Here is a 21945-nt window from a genome sequence, read left to right on the forward strand (position 1 = left end):
GTGTCCATTTTTGGAGTGCCCAAATGAGACAATCTAGATCCTCACTTTCCTGTTTGACTTCATTCAAGCTGCTGGTGCTTCGTGGCGAAGGAAAACTGAGTCTCAGAGTCTCAAAAATGGAGGTACCCAATATCAATAGACCCTGAAAATTGGGGCCATACTGTTTTAATTTGAAAAATATGGGAGGATGACAAAATTCTATGCTAAGGTAAATGTATGCAGCGAACATTAAAGTCAGAAGAATTGTATAGAAATATCTGAGGGAAGAATTGGACCCAGACTGTATATGAAGTGAAATAAATGAAATTAGGCTCCTCAGAGTATCAAAAACATTTCCTCTTTTGGATCTAGTTTTGTTGTTGTTATTGGTACTTTTTTTTACAGTGCTAGGTACCTCACAACGATTGGTTAAAAGGTCATGATCCCTCCCCAAAGAGTTTACAAACTCAAATTCTGATTCTGCCATAGGAATTGTGTAGTTAGACATTTTCTCTTGTGTGAAGTGTCATTGAAGTCAATGAGGAAGTTTTTAAACATGGAGGTAAAGCACATATGTAAGTGTGTTCATGGACATCCGATGCATCTGATGAAGTGAGCTGTAGCTCACGAAAGTTTATGCTCAAATAAATTTGTTAGTCTCTAAGGTGCCACAAGTATTCCTTTTCTTTTTGCGAATACAGACTAGCACGGCTCCTACTCTGAAACCTGAAATATGATAATTGCTACATCTTATTCTTATGTTGTTCTCTCACATGCCTAGAAGTAACAGGTGTTATGTAATACCTACCTTAGTTATCTTCAAAAATATAAGTCAAACAAAAACATTTATTACTACTAGCCAAGTGTAGAAACATGTGTCTTACAGATCAAAGCTAAAAAGAAATAAGTGGGGGCTGGGGGGAGAAGTGGGAGGGGATTGATTTCTGCTGCTGGTCATTAGAAGAATGGAACTATAAATGTAGTAATGACAACAAAGTTCTGGATCTTGCCATTGATGGAAAATGGTCATTGTCCATGAGTTATTCTGAGTGTAAGGAAGTTTTTTCAGAGCAATTTAGCATGGTGAAGTCTACTGATCACTGTGCTGGAAGAGTTGAATAAAGCAGTTCTGTTAATCATTTCCCATGTGTAACTTTGTGACTAGCAGGGGACAAGTCCCTGAAGGCTAGAAAGGCGTACATAAAAACAGAGAGAGAGACAAGCCCTTGCAAAGTTAAGAATACTTGAAATGATTGAGATTATTTAAAAATAAATGTTTAAAAAGACAAGTGCCTAAACTAGAACCCAAGATTTGATCTTCCCCAAACTTTAGAAGGGATTTTGCTGTGAGAGCTCACCTGTATAATGAGACAAATCAGAATGCTGGATCTGAAATTTCATGCCCACCTGAACTTTCGGAGCACTGAAAATCCAAACTTGGGTTTGAATTTTGTATCTAAGGCCTCTTTCTTTAATGTGCCAAAGTGAAACACCAAATCCAAGCATCCTGAATTTTGGGATGGAGGGTGGAAAAGGGAAGAAATGGCATTAAAAATCTGGTTCTGAATTTTACAATGAGGCCTTGTTGATGTAATAAGCCTACTGGAACCCTGAACACCTAAGTCTGAGCTAACACATCTGAATCCAGACATAAAACTTGTTCAAAATTTTCAGTTGAGGCCCATTTCTGGATGAAACATTTCAGATAATAAAAGTAAACATACTACAGGGACTACAAATCTGTTTTTGGCAAGCAAAACTTACAATGCAAGACTGGAGTTCTGAATCGGAGATGATAAAGCAAGAAACCATAATGTTAAGACAGATAAAAAAGTAACACCCCCCCCCACCCCGTCCTGTTTTCCTCCACACACTCACAAAGTTGTTTACAAAAGTGCCTTGTAGTGACTGGTGGTGGTGTCACTCTGTTCCATGCCCCACAGCTATCACCGGGCCTCATGGGAGATGTGACTACAGCTTAGGACATGGGACCGTTTGTTCACTCACTTTCTGTGAAAAGAGTTTTGAAATGTGTTTTGAATAGACAGCATTTTCTTTGTGTAGTTGGTAAATAACACAGAGCAAAGTTAGTCAGCAAGTTGCATAGCTTCTGCATTCTGATTCTTTGGAGCCCTTTTGTACCAAGCTTGGCAGGATGTTTTTAACAGAATGTGACCTCATTGGGATACCAGAGGTAAGGAAAAATAAAATATTGGGGTGGTTGTGGAATATTTTGTGTAGAGCTGACAGAAAATATTGTTTCAAAACGTTTCATGAGAAGAGGATGGTTTTACTGCAATCAAGTCAACATACTGTACAGAAGAAGCAATGTATTTTGTTTGTTTGTGAGTTATAATCTGTCATAAGTAGATTCTGTACTTCCATGCTTTAAGATAAAAGATACTGATTTGCAAATCTCATTATGATAATATAGTTGCTAAAAGACCTAATATTTATGGTAAAACTCCAATATATTTTGTTTGCAATTTTAGAAAAGAATAAGGAAATTGGACCCAGTTGTTTGTAAAAGACTCAAAAACAGCAGCGCAAGAATCAAAGCTGTGGAAAAAACAACAAAACTAGAAGACAATGACCTATTGGACAACTGTACAAAGTCACCAGGTAAAGGTAAGAGAGAGAGAATTGACTGCTGTGCTTTGACTAAGTAAAATCATGTACAGGATGTCAGTAACATACATTTTGCTATGGAACCAAGACTTGTAGTTTTGACACTACCTGGACTAATTTGGATCTAGGGCAAATCATCCTGGGGAATTATCCTCCCAAGTGTTTACCCTCTATATGAACACCCCCTTTTCTCCCTCTGCTGGTCACCCAAGGAGCAACACTGATATTAACTGCAAAGGAAGTCAGTTGCTTTTCTTCTGAATTCAGAGGAAAGTGCGGACTGTTGCTGAATCTTACTGATTTTGTTATTTGTTGCAGCCATTTCTAAAGCATTCATCATCATAGTATCTGGTGATGCTAGATTCAGATGAGATAAGCAGGAAAAAAGAGATAAATTCAGATATGTAAAAAGTTAAGGGGGAAATAGTTTTCATATAAATAGTGCTAAAGTGGCTGAAATGTTTAGTTGTACTGTATGGGATTTCTTTTTAGATTTTGCTAGCAATCTGGATTATCCATTTGTGTTTAGGATCTAAAAAGTGTGAACAGAGGAAAACTGCATCTATTGTTACACATCAGAAACCAAATAGATAGGCATGATCTTGAGAATTTCAAATGGTCATTTTACTTGCCTTTATATGAGGCCCCAAACATATTCACAATGTGCACTGGACTTTATTCTATACACAGACAGAACAAGACTTCACAATACTTGCACTGAACTTTTTTTCCCAGCAAACACAGGTGACTTAAAAAAAAAACAGCTCTCTTGGACTCATTGATAGATTGGCTGGGGAGCAGTGTGAGAAAATAAAGTTCTCGTGAGTCATAAAACTATTATTCATAGCTGAAGACTTATATAACAAAGAAGTCTAAAAATAGCCTTAGAAAATTGGAAAGTTTCGCAGCATTAGTGTCGCAGATACTGAAAATGTTTTTTGTGGTAAATGAGCATGGAAAAGTTTGCTAGTTTACTTATTCTGAACTTGGGCTGTTTTTTACTGTAAAGCACAAAGGTCTAAATATAGCTGAGAGACTCAATAAGTAGACCAGTGACAAATCATGTGTAGTGAGAAGGCTGAAGTAATCACATCCCTGCTTTCAATGGGACATGTTAATGATTCTGATTTGATAGAGCATTTGTAGTGATACTTTTATAACATCAGACTTGCTGCTGAACTTTGATCCACTGGTGTGTAGTAGATAAGGGCAGATAGTAAAGTTGCCAGCTCTGTTCTAATTAGAGCAAACAATTCAGCAGAAGAGGGTCCTGGAGACGAATGTGTTATGTAAAATGGAAATCTGTCAAATATGAATGATTGCAGATAATGAATATATAATCATGGATCAGGGTCCTGCAGTGCTTGGCATTGTACAAAAACATAAGAAAAAGGTGGTCCATGCCTCAAAAAGCCAAAATGCTTATGATGTATATATAAGATGAGAGACAGCTTGTGGATACAACACACCAGATAGTAAGATGAACAAGAAATTGTTGCCAATAAATAAACCACACTTAAATACAATCAAAATAGTATCATGGAAGTTTGTGTTGTTAATACATTTATACCAACTGTAATTGCAGTGTTATTAGATTTGGTTTTAATCTCTTTGCTTTAGTAACTGCATTACAAATGGTTTAAAACTCTACTTCCTCTTACATTTCTTTCCTTGGATGTGTGATGACTAATACCCTGCTATGCTACAGCCAGTTCATTTTATCAAACTCAACTCTGAACAGAGGTAAAAAGTTCAGCAATAATAGGCTAAATTTGGCTGGTTCAATATTTTTGGAGCTTACAGTGGATAAACCAGTAGAGGTCAGTGCAGAGTGCTGAAATGGAAGTATAACTGCTAGATAAAAAGAAAAGGAGTACTTGTGGCACCTTAGAGACTAACAAATTTATTAGAGCATAAGCTTTCATGAGCTACAGCTCACTTCATCGGATGCATTTGCTTTTTTTTTTTTTTTTACTCTATACGGCTAAAGTGAGCTGTAGCTCACGAAAGCTTATGCTCTAATAAATTTGTTAGGCTCTAAGGTGCCACAAGTACTCCTTTTCTTTTTGCGAATACAGACTAACACGGCTGCTACTCTGAAACCTGTGATTATGCAAGGCACTGAATTTAGCCGTATAGAGTAAAAAAAGCAAATGCATCCGATGAAGTGAGCTGTAGCTCACGAAAGCTTATGCTCTAATAAATTTGTTAGTCTCTAAGGTGCCACAAGTACTCCTTTTCTTTTTGCGAATACAGACTAACACGGCTGCTACTCTGAAAACTGCTAGATAGTAAAACACAGTGTTTTATACTCCCTCTCTAGTCTCCAACTGTAACTCTTTAAAAATCTGTTAAAAGAAAATAACTTAAACTAAATGTTTCTGTCTTCTCCACCAAGGTAGATTCAAAATACTTGGAGGATAATGTAATAATGACAGAACACTTACATAAAATTTTTTAAGGAATAGCAATGACATGTGTATTGTAGCACAGGACAGCTTGCAATGAGGCACTAGATTTATTATTTTGTGGGATCATTGTAGGGGCCAGCTTGTAATTCTTTTTTACAAACTTTTTTTCTGGGAAAGTATAGAAATTTAGGGCTGGAAGGGATCTCAGGAGATCACTAGTCCATCCCCCTGCACTGAGGCAGGATTAAGTATACTTAGACCATCCCTGCCAACTATTGTCTAACCTGTTCTTAATATAACCTCAGTTAGCTGACTGTCTTGCAGGGCAATGGTGGGAGGCATAGAATAATTCTTCAGAATCAAGGTTTCAGATAATACATGACATTTTCAATTAAATTAACAAATAGGGGTCATGATCCTGTTTCAAGTAGCAGAGAATTTGGATAAGCAAGATTGAACAATGTTCTTAAAATGCAGTATGTAAAATCTAAGTATGTTTAGTATCACTTTTTCAAGCTGTTCTTTGCTCATGGTTTCCTTTAATGATCTAAAGTAAGATAAGAGAATCCTCCAATTCTAACAAAGGCTTTACATGTGCAAAGATCCTGCAATGTACAGTCGCCACATAAAAGTTCATTTCTGAAGGACTTTTGTTGAAGCTGCTTTCTATAGATCTAGAAAGTGCCACCCATATGTTGCCTGTTTTGTTTCTTTGTTATTTTTACTAAAGTTTTTGAAAAGCAGTTTGCTATAAGTTGTACTTTGTGATTCTCAGAGAAATTGTACAAATATAAACAAAGAGGGATAAAAAAAAACTCTGGAAGGAAGTGTCCTCTCAAAAAGGTGGGATTTTCAGAAGCACTCTTGCTTAGCATTGGTCTAACTCTGCACTCCATGCAGTCAGTGAGAGTGTTGCCATGGGGAAGTTTACCATTGACTTCACTGGGTCCAGAGCTATGCTAACACTGAACACTTTTGCAAATTCTACCCATACTAATTAATAGTATGATCCTGTGATGTACTAAGTACTATTACTTTCCATTGATTTGGGTGAGAGTATTCAGTACTCAGCACCTCTGAAAACCATGATATTTTTATTTATGTACCTACATGTGGATTTAGATGATAGTTTCAGGCATCCTAGACTGAACTTTGGCCTATGGTCCTATGATCAAAACTGTATAATGCTTAATTGGATTTTGGAGACTGCATTTGCTGAGGTAAAATATTCCATGCATTTTGACTTTGTAAGTTATTTTAGCAGGGTTTTTTGTTTTGTTTTGTCAAAAGCTGGTTGCAGCCACAAGTACTTATGAACTTTGTAACTCATTCTGGTGCACATTTTTGTTACACACCGTTAACAACAGGTGACCTACTCATGTGAAAAGCTCTACCGTCTGTGGCAGAAATGTGACAGGCTGTCATTGGGGAGTGATTACCTGCAAACTTTACAAGAGATTCCAACAAATGAGCTTTATGGCTTACGCTGGTTGCTTATGGGGCACCAGTGATAATTGCACAATTGACCTTTTTTGTGTGTGGGTTGCCTCCCATTGTGTCGCCTTGTGACCTATGTAAAGGCCACGGCACAATGAAAGATATTAGATACCACTAGATTCCAGGTTTCAGAGTAGCAGCCGTGTTAGTCTGTATCCGCAAAAAGAATAGGAGGACTTGTGGCACCTTAGAGACTAAGGTGCTCAAATAAATTTATTCATCTCTAAGGTGCCACAAGTCCTCCTATGCTTTTCACTGGATTCCAGTGGTCAGTCCAGTGTGATAAGTCAACTTTGTTATGCAGACTGTCCCCTTAAATACACTGGGTGAAATCCTAGCCCCACTGAAGTCAGTAGAAGCTTTGCCATTGACTTCAGTGTGGCCAGGAGTTCTCCCATGGTTGTTTAACACCTTTTCTTTGTGAAAAGAAACAATCATCTTGGAAACAGTCAATATTCTTCTCTAAGGAGGGCACAAGTGCAGGTAAATGAGCAATAAATCCTCTGCTTTCAGAGTAGCAGCCGTGTTAATCTATATTCTCAAAAAGAGAAGGAGTACTTGTGGCACCTTAGAGACGAGCAAATTTATTTGAGCATAAGCTTTTATGAGCTACAGCTCACATCATCGGATGCATTCAGTGGAAAATACAGTGGGGAAATTTATAGGGTATGTCTACACTATGAAATTAGGTCGAATTTATAGAAGTTGGTTTTGTAGAAAGCGTTTTTATACAGTCGAGTGTGTGTGTCCCCACACAAGTGCATGTAGTCGGTGGACTGTGTCCACAGTACCGAGGCAACAGTCGACTTCCGGAGCTTTGCACTGTGGGTAGCTATTCCACAGTTCCCACAGTCTCCACCGCCCATTTGAATTCTGGGTAGAAATCCCAGTGCCTGATGGGGCTAAAACATTGTCGCGGGTGGTTCTGGGTACATATCGTCAGGCCCCCGTTCCCTCCCTCCGTAAAAGCAAGGGCAGACAATCGTTTTGCGCCTTTTTTCTTGAGTTACCTGTGCAGACGCCATACCCCGGCAAGCATGGAGCCCGCTCAGCTAACCGTCACCGTATGTCTCCTGGGTGCTGGCGGACATGGTACTGTATTGCTACACAGCAGCAGTTTATTGCCTTTTGGCAGCAGACAGTGCAGTATGACTGGTAGCCGTCGTCGATGTTGTCCTGGGTGCTCTTTTAACCGGGCGCCTGGGCAAACTTGGGAGTGATTCAGCCAGGTCATTTCCCTTGTTTCGTCTCATGGCGATTGAGTCCTACCAGAAGTGCACTGTCTTTTAATTTGCAGCTAGCAGAAGATGATGGCCAGTAGTCATACTGCACCGTCTTCTGCTGAGCACCCAGGAGGTGACGATGGCTAGCGGTCGTACTGCACAGTCTGCTGCCAGCATGATGTATAAAGATAGATGAAGTGGCTCAAAACAAGAAATAGACCAGATTTGTTTTGTATTCATTTTCTCCTCCCTCCCTCCCTCTGTGAAATCAACGGCCTGCTAAACCCAGTTTTGAGTTCTATCCTTGAAGCGGCCAATCAGTTTCTCGCAAAGCCACCCCCTTTGTTGATTTTAATTCTCTGTAAGCCAACCCTGTAAGCCATGTTGTCAGTCGCCCCTCCCTCTGTCAGAGCAACAGCAGACAATCGTTCTGCGCCTTTTTTCTGTGCAGACGCCATACCACTGCAAGCATGGAGCCCGCTCAGATCATTTTGGCAATTAGGAGCACATTAAACACCACACGCATTATCCAGCAGTATATGCAGCACCAGAACCTGTCAAAGCGAAACCAGACAAGTAGGCGACATCAGCACAGTGACGAGAGTGATGAGTACATGGACACAGACTTTTCTCTCAAAGCACAGGCCCTGCCAATGTGGGCATCATGGTGCTAATGGGGCAGGTTCATGCAGAAGAACGCCAATTCTGGGCTCGGGAAACAAGCACAGACTAGTGGGACCGCATAGTGTTGCAGGTCTGGGATGATTCCCAGTGACTGCGAAACTTTCGCATGCATAAGGGCACTTTCATGGAACTTTGTGACTTGCTTTCCCTTGCCCTGAGGCGTAAGAATACCAAGATGAGAGCAGCCCTCACAGTTGAGAAGCGAGTGGCAATAGCCCTGTGGAAGCTTGCAACGCCAGACAGCTACCGGTCAGTCGGGAATCAGTTTGGAATGGGCAAATCTACTGTGGGGGCTGCTGTGATGCAAGTAGCCAACTCAATCAAAGATCTGCTGATATCAAGGGTAGTGACCCTGGGAAATGTGCAGATCATAGTGGATGGCTTTGCTGCAATGGGATTCCCTAACTATGGGGCCATAGACGGAACCCATAACCCTATCTTGGCACTGGAGCACCAACCCAGTGAGTACATAAACCGCAAGGGGTACTTTTCAATGGTGCTGCAAGCACTGGTGGATCACAAGGGACGTTTCACCAACATCAACGTGGGATGGTCAGAAAAGGTACATGACACTCGCATCTTCAGGAACTCTGGTCTGTTTCAAAAGCTGCAGGAAGGGACTTTCTTCCCAGACCAGAAAATAACCGTTGGGGATGATGAAATGCCTATAGTTATCCTTGGGGACCCAACCTACCCCTTAATGCCATGGCTCATGAAGCCATACATAGGCAGCCTTGAGAGTAGTCAGGAGCTGTTCAACTACAGGCTGAGCAAGTGCAGAATGGTGGTAGAATGTGCATTTGGACGTTTAAAAGCACGCTGGCGCAGTTTACTGACTCGGTTAGACCTCAGCGAAACCAATATTCCCACTATTATTACTGCTTGCTGTGTGCTCCACAATATCTGCGAGAGTAAGGGGGAGACATTTATGGCGGGGTGGGAGGTTGAGGCAAATTGCCTGGCTTCTGGTTATGCACAGCCAGACACCAGGGCAGTTAGAAGAGCACAGGAGGGTGCGGTGCGCATGAGAGAAGCTTTGAAAACTAATTTCATGACTGGCCAGGCTACGGTGTGAAAGTTCTGTTTGTTTCTCCTTGATGAAATCCCCCACCCCTTGGTTCACTCTACTTCCCTGTAAGCTAACCACCCTCCCCACCTCCCTTCAATCACTGCTTGCAGAGGCAATAAAGTCATTGTTGCTTCACATTCATGCATTCTTTATTAATTCATCACACAAATAGGGGGATAATTACCAAGGTAGCCCAGGAGGGGTGGTGGTGGAGGGAAGGACAAGGCCACACAGCACTTTAAAAGTTTAAAACTTATTGAATGCCAGCCTTCTGTTACTTGGGCAATCCTCTGGAGTGGAGTGGCTGGGTGGCCGGAGGCCCACCCACCGCGTTCTTAGGTGTCTGAGTGAGGAGGCTATGGAACTTGGGGAGGAGGGCAGTTGGTTACACAGGGGCTGTAGCGGTGGTCTGTGCTCCTGCTGCCTTTCCTGCAGCTCAACCATACACTGGAGCATATTAGTTTGATCCTCCAGCAGCCTCAGCATTGCAGCCTGCCTCCTCTAATCACGCTGCTGCCACCTTTCAGCTTCAGCCCTCTCTTCAGCCCGCCACTTACTCTCTTCAGCCCGCCACCTCTTCTCCCAGTCATTTTGTGCTTTTCTGCACTCTGACATTGTCTGCCTCCATGCATTCGTCTGTGCTCTGTCAGTGTGGGAGGACAGCATGAGATCAGAGAACATTTCATCGCGAGTGCGTTTTTTTCGCCTTCTAATCTTTGCTAGCCTCTGGGAAGGAGAAGATCCTGTGATCCTTGAAACACATGCAGCTGGTGGAGAAAAAAAAGGGACAGTGGTATTTAAAAAGACACATTTTTATAGAACAATGGGTACACTCTCTTTCACGGTAAACCTTGCTGTTAACATTACATACATAGCACGTGTGCTTTCGTTACAAGGTCGCATTTTGCCTCCCCCCACTGCGTGGCTAACAGCGGGGAACATTTCTGTTCAGCCATAGGCAAACAGCCCAGCAGGAATGGGCACCTCTCAATGTCTCCTTAAGAAAAGCACCCTATTTCAACCAGGTGACCATGAATGATATCACTCTCCTGAGGATAACACAGAGATATAAAGAACGGATGTTGTTTGAACGCCAGCAAACATACACTGCAATGCTTTGTTCTACAATGATTCCCGAGTATGTGCTACTGGCCTGGAGTGGTAAAGTGTCCTACCATGGTGGATGGAATAAGGCTGCCCTGGCCAGAAACCTTTTGCAAAGGCTTTGGGAGTATATCCAGGAGAGCCATGAATGCCAGGGCAAATTAATCATTAAACATGCTGGCTTTTAAACCTTGTATAGTATATTAAAAGGTACACTCACCAGAAGTCACTTCTCCACCTGGTGGGTCTGGGAGGCAGCCTTGGTGGGTTCGGGGGGTACTGACTCCAGGTCCAGGGTGAGAAATAGTTCTTGGCTGTTGGGAAAACTGGTTTCTCCGCTTGTTTGCTGTGAGCTACCTACAGCCTCCTCATCATCATCTTCCTCATCCCCAAAACCTGCTTCCTTGTTGCCTCCATCTCCATTGAAGGAGTCAAACAACATGGCTAGGGTAGTGGTGAACCCCCTAAAATGGCATGCAGTTCATCCTAGAAGCGGCATGTTTGGGGCTCTGACCAGGAGCGGCTGTTTGCCTCTCTGGTTTTCTGGTAGGCTTGCCTCAGCTCCTTAAGTTTCACGCGGCCCTGCTTCGGGTCCCTGTAATGGCCTCGGTCCTTCACGCCCTGGGAGATTTTCACAAATGTTTTGGCATTTCGAAAACTGGAACATAGTTCTGATAGCACGGATTCCTCTCCCCATACAGCGATCAGATCCCATACCTCCTGTTTGTTCCATGCTAGAGCTCTTTTGTGATTCTGGGACTCCATCATGGTCACCTCTGCTGATGAGCTCTGCATGGTCACCTGCAGCTTGCCACACTGGCCAAACAGGAAATTGAAATTCAAAAGTTCGCAGGCCTTTTCCTGTCTACCTGGTCAGTGCATCTGAGTTGAGAGTGCTGTCCAGAGCGGTCACAATGGAGCACTCTGGGATAGCTCCCGGAAGCCAATACCATCTAATTGCATCCACAGTACCCCAAATTCGACCCAGCAAAACTGATTTCAGCGCTAATCCCCTTATCGGGGGTGTAGTAAGGAAATTGATGTTGAGCCCTTCAAGTCGAAAAAAAGGGCTTCGTCATGTGGACAGGTGCAGGGTTACATCGATTTAACGCTGCTAAATTCGACCTTAATGCCTAGTGTAGACCAGGGCATAGAGAACATGAAACAATGGGTGTTACAGTGTATATGTAGGAATGCATCCGATGAAGTGAGCTGTAGCTCACGAAAGCTTATGCTCAAATAAATTTGTTAGTCTCTAAGGTGCCACAAGTACTCCTTTTCTTTTTATAGTGTATATGGTAACATCCATTGTTTCATGTTCTCTATGTATATAAATCTCCCCACTATATTTTCCACTGAATGCATCCAATGAAGTGAGCTGTAGCTCACAAAAGCTTATGCTCAAATAAATTTGTTAGTCTCTAAGGTGCCACAAGTACTCCTTTTCTTATTAAATCCTCTGTGTTCTGCAGACTGGAATGTTATCCAAGAATATTGAAATCTGTTTGGGCCATGAAATCTCACATAATACCTAGATTTAAGTGGACCTTCAATTAACAGCCTAGCTTTTCTCTATATAAACATAAATTACCCTTAATGTATCACAAATGTATGGAGAAAAGCTTTCTAATGAAGATTCCCCTAGTTCCCCTACTCCCACCCCTTATTTTGGCTGTATTTAGAAAAACTAAGTTTGAACAAAACAAACCCAAACCCAAAAACACCTTTCTTCCCTAACTAAACTTCTGTTCTCAAGATCATTCAGATATGTAATATTTTCCTGTCTTTTGCATGCTTCTGTGCATTTATACATGGGAATAAAAGGTATGAACAATTTTGCAAAAATACATTTATAGTCTGGTGATCATTTATTTTTACTAGCTGTTTCAGCTTTTTCTCTGACCAAATACATTTCTCGAAAAGTACCACAAAGGTTGAAACTAGGGTCATTCTTCTTTTCTTTTTAAATGTCTCTTTTTAGCTCTCAGGTTCTAAAATGTAGAAGTCCAACTGTTTGTGTTGCTTCAGTGAATTTTATTTATAATTGCATAAACACCTGGTCTGCGTTTTCTGTAACATATGGAGAATAAAACCCCTAAAATTCCGTGACCAAAATAATATCAATGGATAGGTGTGCTTCAACCATATATATATATATATCATATTAAGAGTTTGCCATTCTTATCTGTATCCATACCCTATACAGCAAATTACTTCTAAATTGTAATTAAGGAACAGAAGGATTCTGTTATCACCAAAAGTTGTACTCTGTTTCCAGATTAATATTTGCTATTTCTTTGATTGGGGTACTATTGTCTATCACATATTTATATTTGTATTAACTCTATGATCTCACTCTTTCTTCCCTTTTCTAACTTCTGTGAGTCCTTTCTATTTCTTAAAACCCTTTCCTGTCAAGCAGGTGTGCATTGTTGGGCTATCCCATAGCTCCACATTCAGATGATTATGTATTTTAGTATCTCATCTTGAATACGTTAAGGGGAATAATCTTTGGCCTTTGTGCATTGCCCAATAAGGAATAAATTATTTTTTAAATATTGGAATGATGTGTATTTTAACACGTAGTGTACACTTTGGCTTTGTCTACAGTTGGGACTAGGCCTGATTCAGCCATTGGTGATCAGTAATCAGGGTATTTGCAGTATGTAGACCCCTCATGTAGACAAGGACATGCCAGGGTTTGGACTAACTGAGTTAATTAAGGTTTTCCCCTTCTTATATTCAGAGCATCAATCCATAGAGTGCAAAAATAACTGAAAAATAAATTGTATCCCATGTTACACAAGAAAACATTGTATTAGCCATTTTATTTCTGGTGACCCCGCTATTTCAGAGGAGTGCATTTAGTAGTACAATCACTTGTTTACTGTACTTACGTGAGATAGGAAATGGTGCTTTTCACTAATTACAGTAGTTTATTTAATTTATTTAATTACAATATAGATATTTCTCCCATTCCCCTGAGAGCTGTTGGAAACTTATTCCAGTGTTATATCTTTTCTCTCTGTGTAGTTTGAACAATCTTAGCAATTTTTTATTATTTTAATCTATTTCCTCACACTCTCTCAGTGTCCTGTAAATATATATAGCAACTCTGGAAAAAAAACTAAATCAATTTGGTGCATTTTGGTTGACCTCCTTTCCTAAGTAATGCCAACTCTAGAAATAAAAGAAAAGCTGAATTATGGTTCTCTCACAAAGACTGAAAACTGCTTCACTTTTCATACATAAAACTTCAGGCAATGCTCTCATACATAAGCATGGGTAAGAAATTAAAATTCATACAGCAGCCTTAACGCTGACCAAAACAAATATGAATTCAGTTTTTCCAGTGCATATAAATAAATATTTCTATATTACAAAACATTTAAGTTATTTCTGAGGAAATCTCAATTTTTAACCATTGTATTTTTACAACATATCCCATATTTGCATACACCTATTATTTTACAGGCAATTTAATTACAACAAAGTTACTGATAAATCAGAAAACTTCTCTCTCTCTCTCTCTCTCTCTGTATCATTTTGTATTTTTGAAATCAAATAACCTGATTTTAATAATCTATTTTGTTTCTGCATCTGTTTAAAAATCATTTGTACATTGAGCAATAGCAGAACAAATGGTTCCACAAGTAAAAGAATTATCCAGTAAAAGTGGCCCAATTATGTGACTGTGGAGAAGTTTTCCTGTGTGTGTTTTAGGTGAGAGGAAAGACTGTGATGAAGAACATAAAAAGTATTTGTTTTATATTTGTAATGCAGGGGGTGAACTATACCTAGGAAATTACAAAATAGAACAAGGTGTTAATTGTAAGGCCTAAGGCACCCTGCAAGGTTCTGAACACTGAAAATTCGTGTAGATTGAGATACCCTGCAACTCACAGACTCTGCTGTGACTGGTTCCTAACTCAGAGTAAATGGAACATGATTCTAATGCAAGGAGTGCCATGGGAATTTTTTGGCCAGGGTGAGGAAGGGAAAGGTGGCATAAAAGGATAGACAATGGAGGAGAAGGATCATAAAATCATAGGACTGGAAGGGACCTGGAGAGGTCATCTAGTCCAGTCCCCTGCACTCATGGCAGGTCTAAGTATTCTGGGCCATTAGGTCTTGATCTTGGGAGGTACTGACTGAATGGGAGTTGAGGGTGTTTAGCCAGCTTGCAGGATCAAGCCCTTAATAATGGTGTTCCAGCCACTACTGGCTGGTAAGAGTACAATGAAATTCACCACAGTCAGCCTCAGCTTGTGTCAGTGTTGAAGAATTCTGATTCTGATGGTCAGGATGCAAACATGTTTTGTCACTGTCTCTGAACATGCAAATAGCTTGACAATATATGTACTACAATAAGCAGTATGTTCACAGTGAGGATGCTGTATCATTTCTATCAGTCTAATCTATCTAGGCATTCCTATTGTGCTCCTTTACACTGTGCCAGGTGGTATCTGCACCTGCTTGAAAACGTTTCAAAAACTCAGTGGCTGAAACTTGGCACCCAAGTTGTCAACCCAGAGGTATTTTATGTTCCATTTAAGAAAAACAACATAGTCAAGTCTGCAGTTACCGGACTTGGTCCAGCTCTCTGATACATGGAGGGTCTATCACATAGTGTATGCTGGAAAATTGATGGCTGCATTTGTGTTGCAAGAGGAGGTTTACTAAGACACTGTATGTAGTAGAATGATAGAAGATTAGGGTTGGAAGAGACCCCCAAGAGGTCATCTAGTCCAACCCCCTCCTCAGAGCAGGACCAACGCCAACTATATCATCCCAGACAGGGATGATTTGTGCCATATATTGGCAGGAAGAATTGATCCTTTGCAGTTCAGGGGTTTCAGAATGGATTAATCTCAAAAGTAGTAGCTATGGGCCCTTGGTTTGAGAGTCATGTGTGTTGCACTGTCTAGGCACAAGAGCATATGGGTTTATATGCTAAATCATAACCAGAATAGAGAATCAGAGGCCCAAGAGTCCTCTGCTATATAGTTCTGCTAGCATAGTCCAATAATTGTAATGAATGCTCCAAAGTAATAAGCAGTATGCTTGTATAAAATAAAGACCAGTGTAAGCTCTGCGTTCATTGATTGGACCCTTAAGAAAATGTTTCTTTCTATCAGCTTGCTCATGAGGCATAAATGTAATTATAGATCCTGTGCAGCAGTATTTGTAATGGTAATGGGCTTGTAAACAATCCCAGTAAAGTTATGCAATGCACACTTTTTGGTGCATAGACTGAATAGACTATGAGGGCACATCTTCACAACTGAGGGCACATCACTGCCACCACAAAAGTGTTTAACCACATCGATTTCTTTGGAAGAGTTAACAATTGTGCTAGAGTGTTGTTTTTTTAATTGGAGCTGTGTATTTGAGGTGCCTCTCAGCACTGCAAATAAAGGAAACCCTTGGTGAAAGAATAAGAGGACTTCATATGAATGAATGGAACTGGATATATCTTACATGTAAAACAATGAAGAGGGAGGTTCAAATTATGGCTGGTCCTAAAGGAAGAGACACACCTATGACATAGCAGCTATAATTTATTTAGGTGCATGGAAGGGAAATAAGGTAGGAGTTAGCTATATGCCAAGCAGGGACAGGGGCAGGCCAGTGGCTTTATTCCCCATGAGCTGGCAGAGTTGCATTGCGGGAGCACTGGCTAGAGCTGTCCAAGGCATCCCTTTCTAACACATGCATAATTCCTCCATAGCCAATGCTGAGGTGAGGCATTCTTTCCCTTTCACCAGCATGGATCAGGTTGTGAGAAACCTAAATGTTGTAAGAGTGGTTCAGTGACTTGTGCTTAGTCATCAGGCATGTGGCCACATAAGACAGGTAAAGTGAAAGTGTTGTTCGAATACTGTGATGGTCAAATCTGAAAAGTTGGAGTTTGGATGTTGTCACAGATCCACAGGGTCAGGGCTACGCCCGCAACTTTGGAACAGTTCTCGGAGGAACCTCTTTGATGTGCCAGATCCCAAAGGGTTTCACTCTTCCTTCAGGGTAGGCCACATTGCCTCACTGCCTCCTGAGAGCGAGCCTCTGGGGCTTCAGCACTCCTGCTTCACGCTATGAGCTCTGTTCTGTGTGTTGAACTGAGACAGTCTCCTGGTAGAGACTTTGGGAATCAATGCACCTCACCAAATATTTACAGTGATACTCAAGCAGCATTTTCAAAGCAATAGGGTTTCTTAGTCAACTCTAACACAGCATAGGGAGTTGTTAGGTTAGCAAAGAGAAATGAAAATTAAACCATAGTCCATTCTGATCAGCCCAGAGCACCAGCCAAGCTGCAGTGAACTCCATTTTCAGGTGCTCTGTCTCTCTCTCTCCAACTTCCTTCCTTAGTCTGTTACCAGGTGAGAGAACTCTAAGCTTCTTCCAGAAACCAACTGTTATCCCCACCACCTCACACTTCTCAGTCCTTTGTTCTTTTCCCAGCTTCCCTACTGAGAGGTGGGGAAATCCTCTCCTCCCTCTGGGTCATTGGCTGATAGGTGTCAATGTCTTGGTGAGTGGGCTTTCCATTGTCTTCTCAGATTTTCATTGATACGGGTTGGCCTCGGCCAGTCTTTTTTAACGACACATTCATTCCACTCAGGCAGTTAGTTGATACATGCACACCTAAGTCTCTCAGCCTTCCTTGAGAGGAAATGTAGTCCTTCCCCCCCCCCATTAGGTAGCCATGCAATGTACAGGGGAAACTGAGGCACACATACGCCTCATAAAGTAGTGCAGAATGCTCCCACTTCATCACAGGTGTAAACTGGATACTTATCCCAAAGTGTCTGAACCTCTTGGGGCTGCACATTTATGTTGGAGAAATTGTGAGTACAGATGTTTAGCTAGGAGAGCTATGTAAATAATAGGAGGGAAGTAGTAGAATTTTGAACCATGTTTTTATCTGATCCTGTTTGTATCCACTTTTTGTTCTCTCTCATGAAAATTTGTGTGAACTGCTTTTTGTTTGGGGAAAGGTTTTTATTCATGTGACTATTGGCATTTGGGGATGAACTGGTGAATGTGTGCAGGAAGTGCTCATCTGGGTTTGGGAGCGAGGATGACAGAGGCCAGGAGAGATTAGTTGTATACTTTTAAATCCGTAGTTTTCTCATACAGAATAAATACATAAATACATAAGCAGCAGTGAGGAGGAGAAGGGAAGGCAGGGTGTAGGAGTGAAGCTTAGGGAATAGCAGAAAAGTCTTCTAATTGGAGACATGGTATCTGCTGAAGATATTTGCACATGTTCTAATGTTCCTCCATGTGGACAGACATTGAGGCTGGGGGAACAATACCCAGTGCAACTATATTTTGGAATCTCTTCTACACATGGTAAAGGGCCATGTACATGCTCCTGCAGCTGCATGATCACCCACTAGCATAATAGGAGTGGAATGCTGTCAGGGAGGAAAGTCATAAGCCTCACTTCCAGTATCACTGAGAAGTTGGTGGGAGGAGAGATGAGCAAAAAGCAATGTCAGCCAAGGGGGAGGTGAGGCACAGCCATAGCAGCAGCATCAAGGTGGGGATCAGCACCTTCAAGCTGATCCTGGAGAGGTCCTTACTGCTGTATTTATCCACAGGATGGATAAAGCAGGAGATGTGGCTTGCTGCTGGGCAGCTGTTTTTGTCAAGTGGGAACGTACTCTGGATAACAGGAACTAGGAACATAGAGAGGACAAGTGGTTTCTACAGAGGCACTGGGAGACATTGCAGTGTCAAATCATGAGGGACGAGGAGCTGCTGTGGTACGGGGTTTTAGGCACTGGAGGAGGCAACTTACAACTGGAGTCCCTAAGTATCAGACACATAAGAAAGATGGGTCCATAAGAAAGAAAAGCCTTTATCAAAGAGGCCACATTTGTTCCTCTGTCTCTGAGCTCTTGGGCAAATGAGGTGAATACTTCCACTCCCCTCGTGAAGGGCTGCTCAACTTGTTCAGGCCACTCCAACTCCTGCTATCTATACCTCTTATAGTTTCAGGAGACTTAAACTACAGGAACCTCTGGATTCTTCAAATGTTTCTTTGTTGTTTTTAAATAAAAATACAGTGATTTGTTTTTCTGTAATATTTAATCTTTAAGGTTTTTGAGGGTGTCCAATTAAGAGATGGAAACATATAATCATTACCTACTTCACCCCACTCGGTCTTTGCTACCCATTGCAAGAGAATATATCAAGAGAATCTGCCACAGAAGAAAAATTAAACTCTGTGCATCCTGTTCCTCTTCATTTCCATTAGTGATCTGTTGTCAAGTAATTGAGGGGGTCCTTTCATGAGTTCACTCATCATATAGGGAGCAAATAATGATTTCCTGGATAAAAGGGGAAGGGTGGGTAAAGTTTGTTTTCTCTTATTGGAAAGTCTTACAAGATTTAATATGGGAGAAACCAAAAGAGTTTTTGAAATATATTAGGGTTCTGTAGAAATTCGCTATGATGAAATAGAAAATGGTATGTGAGTTTGTTTGTTAAACCAGCATAATTCTATAGCTGGGATATAATTCAATACTAAATTCTGTTGAATGACTCAAAAACCTCTAGAAGAGTTATCACTTTCTGTTATGTTCCATAGGACTTTTCTATCAGGGTTTTGTGAAAGAGATGGCATCTGTAACTGAAACAAACAGACACCCAGAAAAGTGTTTATATAAATTTAACCTATTATATCAAAAAATGTCTGGGAAAGGACAAAAGGACAAGGGAAAACTTCAACATTTCACTGAGTACTTCAGTTAGATTTGGTAGCGAGTGGTAAAATCCCCTATTCAGAGAGATATTAGTGCTACTACTAATGCTTTTTTTGGTTGTTTTTTAATTATACTCCTTATTAGACTCTGTTTGCACTTGTATTGCCCAAATCATCAAGGCACTCTTCCTGATGCATGCAATATATTAGTGTCACCATTTAACAGAAGATGGGCAAAGATGATTCTGACATGAGAAAATGATGACATTTTTTATCCTTTTTGAATTTGTTTTTCTTGAGTATGCAGCCAGTGTTATGTAGCTTATTCTGTGGAGGAATACCTTAGTATGAGAAATCAGTTGGAAGTGCAGCTGAAGACTGTAAACAAGCAGAAGGTATTTGTACATGCATAGTACTTACTGCACCCACATTTTGATGCCTTTTATCTGGACTTCTGGAGATAGATAAATTTCAGCTAACTCTCTCATTTGGCTGTTCGCTATTTGAGCACCGTTCCAGCTGCATATACCATGACATCTGAAAGTGATTCCATAGCTGAGCAGATGTATATTGTATTCTCACCATACTGGGCATGTCTGAAATGGAGTGGAGAAATGACTCTTTCTTCAAATCTATCTACCTTTTCCAAATTATCAAGCTGATGTGGCCAAATTTATTTGAGGAAAAAACCTATCTTGAATATTCTGGGCACTTTTGAAAAATACAGTATACATTATACATGTAAAATGACTGAGAGAAAGGAAGAGACAGTAACTGGCAAGGACACACAAGGCAGTTCAGAGAACATTTATTGATTGGAAACAAATCACTGTTGTGTTTTTTTCTCCTCTCTTCCCCCCCCCCCCCCCGATATATGAAGTAGTCTCTGTCTGGGTGTAATTTTTACATTTTAGTGCAATCTGCACCTGTGGCCTTTGGACCTAATGTTTATGACAGATGGACTGGACTATGTTTGCCCCATTTACTGTATAATCCTGCTATATGTATCTATGCCATGCTAGGCAGTGGCACTGGCCCAGTGGGCATATTTATTAGTGCAAGTTTCCTGTCTGCTTCCATTGTTCCATTGCTTTGTCCTTTGAGTCTAAAGGACCTCTCTTTGTACTCAGTCTACCTATAAACCATCATCTCTGATTGAAGCCAGATTCTCAGTTACTAAACCTAATCCTTTTTTTAAGAGCATGTGAACTAGTTTACCAACTAGAAGGCTTAAAATACATACATTATTTACCTCCCTACTCCACTCACTGTTTTGTGAGATTAATTGATTGAACCAATTTATAAATATATTTGCTAATACCAAGAAGCCTTATAAAAATTAATAACATTTGGATGTAACTGCTTTGAAATTCACTGTGGGTCCACTCTACCTGAGCTCCCACCATGCTGGGAGCAGAAGCAGTTAGTTAACAAGCAATGTCCCTTTACAAAACAGAGAAGCAATAAATGGAGTATTGGTCCTGGCAGCCTACTAGTGCGTGGCTGGCATCCTAGAACTGTGCAGCACATTCCATTCCTGCTGACTTCCTCAGTGCTGTGTGATGGAGCTATGACAGGGACAGATTACTACTAAACAAGAAGTATTGCCTTCTGCAGCAGTAGAACAGCAAAATCAATAATAACCTAGTAGAAGAGGAGAAAACCCATAGACGTTTTAATTTTCAAGTTTTAAAGTGAAAGATAATAAATAATGTAATACCATTTTTTACTGCTCCATATCTCCTAACTGAGAATCTCAAAGCACTATGCAGTAGTATTTCATTCGAGGACATCAAAGCACATTACAAACATTAATTACATTACAATCATTGCATTATCTCTGTGATGTATTTTATACCTATTTTACAGATGTATAAACTGAGCTATGGAATGCTTAACTATCTTCCCCATGGTCACAGGGAGAACTTAGAATAAAATTCTCAAAATCAGGCTCACAGACTCCTGCTCTGGTTCACTAATGTACAATCATGTCTAACAATAAAACCCTTTTTAAAATACCTTCTGTAAAAAGTATTTATCTATTTAAATGTTCTGTGCTTCCCAGAGGACAGATCTCCTGACACTCTAACTGACAAGAGTATGCATTCTCTGTTCATGTTATCACCATCCTGAGGAAATCACAATTTTGAGTATCCTAAAGAGATGTTATTCTAAGGATAATGAACTAGAACTTGGGTTACCTGGGAGCCAAAATGCAACAGGATGAAAATGAAGAACAGTGAAGAAGAATCCTCATAAAAATAGAATTTTCTGTAGAAAGCGGAACAATCTCCTGTGAAAGACAGACCTAACAGAAGGGCTAAAGTAATATATGATCCAACTGGAGTCTGACAGCATGGACACATTGTCCAATGTGTTGTGTAGTGTTGTAACCCCCACCCAAGAAGAATGTTCATTTATGTAGAAATAGCACATTGCAACCATTCTGTGGATAGGCAAGTGACTATTATCAACATAAAATTATCTGGATCAGGACTTTGTATAGTAATCTAATGCAGGGGAAAAGGAGGGAGAATTTTTAAGATATAGAACCATGACAGTCATGGAAAAGACATACTTCAGCCTTTCTTTTTGCTGTCACTGGAAATATTAAAACTCCCGAGACTTGAGATTTTT

General features: G+C 40.6%; 1 protein-coding gene across 1 annotated transcript in view; it reads left to right on the forward strand.

Moving 5' to 3' along the window:
• The first annotated feature begins 1907 nt into the window (after positions 1-1907).
• The window catches only part of ST18 (ST18 C2H2C-type zinc finger transcription factor), a 203988-nt gene continuing 183950 nt past the window's right edge, over positions 1908-21945 (forward strand). The window contains 2 exon segments of the mRNA XM_038390512.2: positions 1908-2173; positions 2472-2607. Coding sequence (XP_038246440.1) covers positions 2135-2173; positions 2472-2607 — 175 coding nt within the window. The 5' untranslated portion in view covers positions 1908-2134.

Source organism: Dermochelys coriacea, chromosome 2, assembly GCF_009764565.3.
Source record: "Dermochelys coriacea isolate rDerCor1 chromosome 2, rDerCor1.pri.v4, whole genome shotgun sequence".
Taxonomy (NCBI): Eukaryota; Metazoa; Chordata; order Testudines; family Dermochelyidae; genus Dermochelys; species Dermochelys coriacea.